This window comes from Hippocampus comes, unplaced genomic scaffold (genome assembly GCF_001891065.2).
Source record: "Hippocampus comes isolate QL1 unplaced genomic scaffold, H_comes_QL1_v1.1 scaffold146, whole genome shotgun sequence".
Taxonomy (NCBI): domain Eukaryota; kingdom Metazoa; phylum Chordata; class Actinopteri; order Syngnathiformes; family Syngnathidae; genus Hippocampus; species Hippocampus comes.
Genome location: NW_017806156.1, coordinates 240846 through 250391, shown reverse-complemented (window position 1 = coordinate 250391; position 9546 = coordinate 240846). Strand labels below are relative to the sequence as shown.

At 42.6% G+C, this 9546-nt stretch overlaps 1 protein-coding gene across 2 annotated transcripts; it reads right to left on the bottom strand.

Annotated features, from left to right (window-relative positions):
* cmc1 (C-x(9)-C motif containing 1) lies at window positions 1–6370 on the bottom strand. Of its 2 annotated transcripts, XM_019895054.1 has the most exons (4): window positions 6222–6370; window positions 5761–5853; window positions 390–480; window positions 1–237 (listed from the first exon to the last, which is right to left on the bottom strand). In XM_019895054.1, the coding sequence occupies exons 1-4, from the start codon at window positions 6238–6240 to the stop codon at window positions 117–119; spliced, it is 324 nt and encodes a 107-aa protein (XP_019750613.1). In that variant the 5' UTR covers window positions 6241–6370; the 3' UTR covers window positions 1–116. The 2 variants fall into 2 exon arrangements, with proteins under 2 accessions (XP_019750613.1, XP_019750612.1); XM_019895053.1 differs by lacking the exons at window positions 5761–5853; window positions 6222–6370 and adding an exon at window positions 1917–2100.
* Between the last annotated feature and the right edge of the window lie 3176 nt (window positions 6371–9546).

Genomic DNA, 9546 nt, shown 5'->3' with positions numbered 1-9546 from the left:
TTCAAATATCTCTCAAACTTCGAGTAATTTAATTCCAAGACACATTTACATCTCAGTACTGTAAATTAAAGTTGTTTTTTTTCCCATCCATGTTCCAAACATCCACAGGGTTGTGGTTACATGGTTGTTGGGAGCTTTTGTCGTCTGTTCTTTGCAGGGATCCCGGTCCTCTCAAACTCAATTTTTTCCTGGATGTATTCCTGCTTACACATCTGAAAAAAGTCAGGGTCCTTGTAGCTGGTGAGAGACAAAAGGTAAAAGTAACCAATAATATATTCATGACAAAGTCATCCCTCCAATGGTGGTTACACGGCCCTTCCACTGAAACTTGAAGACAAGCATGTGGAGCAGTCACCACGCTGTGACAAGAGACCACAAAAAGCACTCACTGTTGTGTCAAGCAGTCTTTCAGGGCAGCGTTCTCCTCTCGACACTTGAACACCATGAAGAAGCCTGAATCTTTGCAACAGTGGTTGAAAGCTGAACAGAAGAAAAGTGCAGGACATTAGAGCTAAACAGGGCTGGACACAGCCAAAGGAAACAAGCCGACTCCCCTTTGTAGTTCATTTGATTTGAATCATGAGTAGAGGAAAGACTGAGATTGTCCTCATTCTAACCAGGCTCATTTATGGAGGTTACAATGGGGGGTGTACTCCGCCAACTGCCCGAAGACAGCTGGGATGGGCTCCAGCACGCCTGTGTCCCTCGTGAGGATGAAGCGAATCAGATGATGGATGGACAATGTTTTGTTGCTGCGTTCTTGTAAATCAGTCCATGAAACATAGCTTTGCATTCCACCTATAAACTTGACCGAATTAGAGTTCTATTTTTGATTTTTTTACACACACACACACACACACACACACACACACACACACACACACACACATATATATATTAGAGTGGTTAGCTCGTCGACCTCACAGTGCAGAGGTCCTGTGTGGAGTTTGCATGTTCTCCCCGTGCCTGCGTGGGTTTTCTTCGGGTATTCCGTTTTCCTCCCACATTCCAAAAACATGCATGGCAGGCTGATTGAACACTCGAAATTGTCACTAGATGTGAGTGTGACAGTGGATGGTTGTTCGTCTCTGTGTGCCCTGCGATTGGCTCGCAACCGGTTCAGGGTGTTCCCCACCTACTGCCCAAAGAGAGGTGGGATAGGCTCCAGCAGGCCCCACGACCCTTGTGAGGATAAAAGCGGATCAGAGGAAAAAAAAAAAAGGATTAAAAAAAAAATGAAATCAAATATCATGCGCACACACACACACACACACACACACACACACACACACAGAGTTCATATTTAATCAAAGTAGCTCTTCATATGCTGTACTTTCTGATGCAAAATTTCCCAAAAATTCAATTTCCAATGTGCCAGTACCTCAATGTGACAGTACCCCAATGTTGCCATGGCCGCGAGGGATTTTTTTTTGGCTGCTCGCAGCTCTAGCACATACGCCACACAGTGCAGAGGAGCAGGGTTCGATCCCGGCTGCAGCCTTCCTGTATGGAGTTTGCATGTTCTCTCCGTGCCTACGTGGGTTTTCTCCGAGTACTCTGATTTCCTCCCACATTCCAAAAACATGCATGGCAGACAAATGGAACATTCTAAATTGTCCCGAGGTGTGAGTGTGAGCGCGAATGGTTGATTTTCTATGTGTGCCCTGCAATTGGCTGGCAACCAGTTCAGTGTGTCCCCCGCCTCCTGCCCAAAGACAGCCGGGACGGCCTCCAGCATGCCCGCGACCCTCGTGAGGATAAGTGGATTAGAAAATGGATAGGATGTACGAAACCCCCTATTAACCTAAAAATAGGCATATGGTTAAGCAGTGAATCTTTCATCCATACCATTGTTTCGGTAGCCTATCTCTGATTTGCATTGCAACAGTAATGAAGCCGTGCACTTCGCAACTTGCTTTGATTTTGGAGCAGGGTAGTTGTGGGCGATGTGTCCTGGTACCCTACAACAATGACTTGAGAGTGAGTTGTCCCAACCCGCAGCGTCCTCCCTGAGTCTACACAGACACACACATAACACCTACCGAGATTTTGTGTACATTTGGAAGAATAAATCTTCCGTGTCATGCATAAAATGCAATTTTAACTTTCCAAAAAAACACTATGTTGTACAATGTACTGTACTACATGCTATCTGAAGGCTGCAATTCAAAGGTTAAAAGCTAGCAATAAAAGGATGATTATTAATTGATCTCATAGGCAGCATACCACAAGAGGGAAAAAGCAGCTCATTGGCAAACTTTTTCATCAGGTTGAAAAAAAAACAATCTCTATATCCTCTAAACAAGCAATATTTTAATTACCTTTCATCAGTGAAATGAGTATGGTTATCGCAGAGGCACTTTCATCAGGATGCATCTTTGAAACCAAACCAATTTAGAAGAGCAGAACAGTGAGACTAATCTAATCAACCAGTGCCTCTCCTGCATCCCATGGTACAAATAGAGGATTTCCTCTCTCCTCAGCAGCTTAACAAGCAGTCAAATAAAAAAAGGCAGTCTGCTTCTCAAGAAACGCCTCATCTCACCGTCACTTGTGAAAGGTTGCACGTGCAATGCTGGGCAGTTAAAAAGCAGAAGCAATCGGCTTATATTTTGAGTCGACTTAGAGCACCACAGGATGATCCGTTTGAATCTAACACTTATTTAGCCACAGATAAACAAATATGTGACTAGAAAATGAAATGAGAGCGAGCATGCTTGTTTCTTGTCTTGTACCAACAAGCAGATAAAGGTGACTCTATTCCAATGTGACGAATTATTAAATATTATATGCTATATGTTAATGTGGTCCAAAATGAGCAGAAATAAAAGGTTTTGAATTGTTAGAACTTAATGACTCTTTCTTACAGCTGCCCCCCCCCCCGCCCCCCGGGAAGAGCTGGCCTTAGTAGCTAAGGCGTAGAAGAAAAAGTAGTGTGTTTCCCGTAACCCGACCGACCGAGAATTTCTACGTCGAAAAAAAAAATTACGGTCCGCATTTTTTTCAAACAACCCTCTACATTTTTGTGTAGAGGGTGTACATCGGTGCAAACTCTGGCCATATTCACGTTGAGCGCGTGCGTCGTTTGCCCTGTCATCTGTCAACAAAATTGAAACATGGCGGCGGCCGCCGTCGCCGCCCGGCGCGTTTTCTGTGTTACAGTCGCGTGCTCGCACCGTAATGTTAAGAAAATAGCATCCACTGATGTGTCGAAAAAATAAAGCGAACTATTTGATGAACACCACGGGCCGAGTAAAAACCGAGGGCGGAGGAGGACGGAGGAGGACGGCGGAGGCGGCGGCGCATCCCGGCCCCCGAGTCCGCAGTGGGGAGAAAACTAAATAGGCGGAGGCAGTGCCGGCTGCGGAGCGGCGGGTTCAATGTCTTCTTGTTTTATGTTTTATGGTTATTTTGTTTAAATTTTTTATGGGGAAAAAAAAAGATTTAAAAAAAAAAAAACTTTGTCCGACCTACCGACCCTATGCTGAAATTTCTTGTTACCAGAAACACACTATCTTTTTTGTTTGGCCGAAGAAGAAGGAAGTCTGGGCTTCCTTACTTACACCGCCGCCCCAGCAACCCGAGTCCGGTAGGTAGAAGATGGGTTGATGGAGAACCTCACCAGTAGAACCGTCTAAAAAGCGAACTGGAAACAAAAGTACATCTGCATGGACCACAAACAGGAAAAGATACATTAGCTCCTCTTAACTTTAGTTAAGAGGAGCTAATGTTAGTTATTGGCATACTCTATATGTACAATCAAACAAAAATGGGATTTGAAATTTAAAAATATATACGTCATTTACTTTGGACACATTGCAAATTGTGAGTTGACCATGTAGCATTGGCGCTTCAAATCCCCCCAAAAATCAATGAATTACTAGCCACTATTACAAGGATGTGAAAAACTTAGAATGGTGTTTTGTTTAATTAGCTAAGCTATTTTTGACATGACTTGTACAGTAAACAAACAGGAACACTACTGTACAAGAAAACAATCACATTAAGTTATGAAAAATTATTTTAATTCCCAACTATGAGGAATGTAATATGTACTTCAAGCATCCAAAGCATGCCTAATGTAGTAGAAGTTACTGTTTACTCTATTTCAAGGACGTGAACTTGGGATAGAAATTGTCTGCTTTCCCAGTCCTGCTTATATGTGATCACAATGTAGTTTCTTGAGGAGTAAAAAAAAAGTTACAACTGATAACTCAGGGAGCCGTTTATGTGTTCCATTTCGACGACCAGCAACAATGAATAGAATCATGTTTAACCAGGTTACGTTGTCTGGCTGTGGCAGCTAGCTAGCTAGCTGCTACAATTTACTGTAAATTATACTTGTCATTGTCTGAGTGATTATGCTAACTGTAATGGTGAGACCAAAACACCGGATAAACGACAGATCAATGCTTGCTTTTAAGACAGATACAAGATAAAACGAAGACCGAAAAGTTAAGAATAAACATAGGAATTTCACAGTGTTGATTGGAGCCTGGGTCCACAGCTTTGTTTTTCCCCATGAGGACAGATGTTGTCACACCCTCATTTTAAGCTGACTGATGAACATTGTCACAGCATCATTCCAGTTGGACAAATGAAAAGGCTTGGAACATTGGTTCAAGAAGAGGAACTGCCCAGAAAACCCAAAGTTGATTGATTCATCCATCTATCCATCCATTATCTGAACCGCTTTTTCCTCACAAAGGTCGCGGGCGTGCTGGAGCCCATCCCAGCTGACCTCAAGCAGTCGGCGGGGTTCACCCTGAACTGGTGCCCAGCCAATCTCAGGGCATACATCGACGAACAACCAGGCGCGCTCACACTCACACCTAGGGACAATTTGGAGTGTTCCATTAAGATATGATAATATAAGATATCCTTTATTTGTCCCACACTGGGGAAATTTACAGTCTACAGCAGCAAGATTGTGGGTAGAAAGAAGAAAGAAGAAAAACAAAGTGTTTGCATTCACAAAATAAATGTTAACCTGTCATGCATGTTTTTGGAATCTGGGAGGAAACCGGAGTACCTAGAGAAAACCCACGCAGGCATGGGGTGACTCCACATGCAAACTCCACACAGGAAGGTTTGAGCCAGAATCAAACCCTGCACCTCTGCAGCGTGAAGCGTACATGCTAACCAGTCAACAACCGTGCCACACACACACACACACACACACACACACACATACATACATACATACATATATATATATATATATATATATATATATATCCATCCATCTATCTATCATATATATATATATATATATGCGAACGCACACACACAAGCAAGTTAAATTTTATTTTTCAAACGTTAAAAACGGTTTTCACAAAAAGCCATTAAAACACTATCCCTGAAACATCTATTATACAGCAGGGTTTTGCTGTACTAAAAGAGGTAAAGTTTAAAACCTATGGTAGAGGTATGCTGACAACTCTGCAGCTGCCCTTGGTGGGCACATCGGAAACTGCCACCGCACATAACCATGTACCTATTGTCAGTATTTCATTCCTTAGATGGGCAGATTGGCATGTAGCATGTGTTAAAATTGGTGAGTAGGTGCAGTTGCCATTGAAGCAAGAGGGCTTTACGTTATCCGAATGTTCAGCTAATGTAAACGTGGTCTTTTCACACCTGCTGCAAATGTAGACAACAAATGGAGAGGCTACAGTTTTTGGGTCGACACTTCGCTTTGCAGTAGATTAGACTTGAAACGTGTTCAACGCGCATACGCACGCGCACAAGCACACAAACCTTCAACTCTGTCAGCGCAGCGTTCTTTGGCTTTCTCCCTCATCATTTTGGGGATGAGCACGTCCGTCTCCACGTGTCTTAAGTGAATTTCCTCTGAAACAGGTCACAAAAGACAATGGACACAAAAGATGAATTACAAAGTTTGCTGCTGCTAGCGACATTTTGTGCGAGTTCGTATTGTTTTCACAATAGCCACTTATTAACTTCATTCCATACGCCGCTCCGTTAAACTGTGGGATTTGTGCGACACTTTATCGGTTATCCTGATTTGATATAGCAACGTAGATTGCCACACGGACTACCATTTGTGGGATACAAGTCGCTGCATACGCCCTTACATATGGGGAAACGCAAATATAAACGTAAATGGAGCAGGACTGCGACCTTAGTTGACTAGCCCGGTCTAGACAAATATGTCGTGCGAATGATGGCAGGTATAAAATGCCAAAATAATTGAATACCCGCTTGTGTTGCTTCCATAGTAGTATAGCCGCTTATAACACAATTACAATACAGGACTCTACCAACGTGAGCTGCCCTTCATATCGAGAATTACAGAACGTATATGTCTGCTGGAGCGCTTAAGTACTTCCGCTAACGTAGTTGTGACGAATCATATTATGAGATTTGCAGAGACTTGGGAGCAAGAGTGGGCGTGCCAAATGAAGCCCAGATTCGGAGCGCGAGTCGTTTGCAAGAAAATCACACTGTGGTCAGGCCATTTAACACACGGAAACACCAAATCAAGACAGCCGCCACAGCGATTGCTACTGTGCATTACGGTAATCTGCTTCCAGTGAGCAGCGTCGGCCACCTTCAAAATAAAACAAACACCTAATCCTCTTCCGTAGTACTTCCGTAACATCGTGATTTGGATTTAAAATACTGTAATGTTTTAGAATAATTTATCTGTGGTCAGGAAACCAATCCACCTAGAGAGAATGCAAACTTTCTCAGGATTGCACCAAGAAACGTTCTGAAGTTGAGATAGAAAGAGAAGCTATGTTAACACTGCATCATTGTGTGAAATTATACCTGATTTTAAATAAAAAATTGAAAATTAAATTTTTGATACACCTTAAACCTCTACAGTTCTTGGGCCCATGAGGACACACAGGTATCCAACCAAAGTACTTACATCAGGCTCCGATGTTGCATTTCAAAATACTGTAAAAGGCTTCTGAAATCTGAATTTTTGACCTTTACACCTGATTTAAAAAAAAAAATCTAGAAAAATGATCTTGCAACCATATTTCTAGGGATTACTAGACCACGGTACCAGGTAGCCCGCAAGGGGCCCACCAGTGATGGGACATTGTGATCTAGGAATGTTGTCGAAATTATCATTTAAAAATGCGAACACTGGCATAGATTTATGAAAAAAGTAAGTGTTGCATATGTTTCCTAATTATTGTGAGACATCATTAACTGATCAGTGTCTGAAATTGAATATCATGTAGTGTATCATCACAGACCCTCTTCCTTCTGTGCTTTTATTTTGCTGAGTCCACTTCCAGGGACCTTCTGTGTCTGTTTCCCTTTCATTACCAGGCTGGGCCGGAGGGTGCTCCGACACCTGCAGCTGATCAGCAATCACCTCCAGCGTTTAAGAGCTCTGCTGCTCTGTAAGCGGGTGCCAGATGATTCTCGCATTTGAGTGGTATCTAGGCCATTGCTCGTGCACACGCTTGCCGTTTTTGTATTTTTGTGCATACTCAATTGGTCTTGTTTGTCTCGTTCCAGTGCCTGCCTCCCAGCCCAGCCTGGCTCCACATTTTCCTCCCCGGACCATTTGACCCTGCACCCTTCCTTCCCGCATCTCCTTCGCTTTTGGCTCCTCAGCCACCATTACCTTTGTTGACCGTAACAGATCATTCATTATTAATAATAACACATGCTATGATTATTAAAGGTAATTTGAAATTATTTGTGCTTTCAGACATATATCAAATCGATAGCCCTTTGCACTAATCTGTGCACAAAAAATAGCTCTCACTCTCAAAAGGGTTGGTGACCTCTGCTCTAAACCAATCGACTGAGTCTTGGGTCTACTCAAGGTTTCAACCCAAGAGGAAGTTTTGCCTTGTCTCTGTCGCCTTGCACTTATTTATGTGGGGTTGGTCTTTTATTAATTAAAGAGTGTGGTTTTAGACCTGCTCCATGGGCACTGTGCATTGGGCACAATTAATATAAAAGTGGAATGTAAAGTATTTGAAGAAGAATGAAAGGCTTGATGAAAAATAATACATATACAAATTTGTGTCAGACTTTACATAAAAAAAGAAAGAAAGATAAAAAAAAAAAATCTCTGATAAAGACAACTTATTTTCCTCATGTCCACAATCACCAAAATGCTCTTCACAGATGAGACACCAATAAAATAAGAAATAAACAAAGTATTTTATTATTCACTCGCTGAAAGAGATTTCGTAAAAAAAGAAAAAAAAAACCCACGACTCAAAAATAATGCCTTTCAATACACTGGTCTCATTGCATGTGTGACGTGAGGCTCACAGGAAGTGGTTGTTGGTTTTCTGTAAGATTATTGTAAGGATATGGGTGTCTGAGGAGAGGAAGTCTACGCTTCCCAGTTAAAGCTGCTGTCGCCACGACATGACCCTGGATGCGCAGAAAAAAACGGCTAGCTGGATGAATGAAATCAAAGCTGTTTATCAAGAAGAGGAATGTTTAACAGCACGATCATCAGATGGTAGTGATAGTCTCTGATGATTACTACTTAAATGTACTTTATTCTAACAGGCTACAGTAGATCTGGATGAAAGTAGTGTAATTTTGTTGGAGTTCCAACATGGTCCAGTGCAGGGGTGCCCATGACATCGATCGCGATCAACCGGTTCCTCGCGGACAAGTCCCAAGTCGTATCGAGTAAAAAAAAAAAAAAAAAAAAAAACATTTGTGTGTCTCTGTGCTTGATATTTTTTGTGCTAATGCACACTGCACCCTAAGGCCAAACAAAATAGATAGTGTGTTTCCGGTAACATGAAATTTCAGCATAGGGTCCTGATAATATTCCACCTGAGTTCTTGAAATACTGTGGCCCAAAATTCATGAACTGGCTATGCAAATACCTCTCAGCCTGTATGAAGCACCAGTCTATACCTAAGATCTGGCGGAAAGCTACTGTGGTTTCCCTGCTGAAACCACATAAACCTCCCAATGACCCAAGGAGCTACTGCCCTATCTCACTGCTATGTGTTCCGTATAAGATCTTGGAACGACTTCTCCTGACCAGACTTGACTCAGTGGTTGACCCCCAGTTGCCTAAAGAACAAGCTGGCTTCCGACATGGACACTGTACCACCCAGCAAATAATCAAGCTGACCAGTAATATTGAAGATAGCTTCGAGAAGGGAAACAAGGCTGGAGTTATCTTGGTTGACCTAACTGCGGCATATGACACTGTATGGCATCAAGACCTGATACTGAAGCTTCTCCAGATGATTCCGGACAAGCAAATGTTACGCTTCCTGAGCAATATTCTGGCAAACCGAAATTTTGTGCTCAAGACCAGCGATGGACAATGCAGTCGACCCCGCCGCTTGAGAAATGGAGTACCACAGGGATCATGCCTCTCGCCTATGCTCTTTAACATCTATATCAGCGATGTGCCCAAAACCAAGTCTCATCAATATGGGTATGCTGACGATCTTGCACTATGCTACTCCCACAAAAGCTGGAGCACGGTGGAAAAATCACTAACTGCTGATATGGCACTGATATCGGAATACCTGAGAACATGGAGACTTAAATTGAGCTTGGCAAAGA

Coding starts and splice junctions, on each gene's coding strand:
- cmc1 (XM_019895053.1), bottom strand. CDS start 2,085: ATGACACGGAAGATTTATTCTTCCAAATGTACACAAAATCTCGGTAGG. Junction 481..1,916: donor TACCCTGCTCCAAAATCAAA/GCAAGTTGCGAA, acceptor TCTTCTGTTCAG/CTTTCAACCACTGTTGCAAA. Junction 238..389: donor AAAGACTGCTTGACACAACA/GTGAGTGCTTTT, acceptor GTCTCTCACCAG/CTACAAGGACCCTGACTTTT.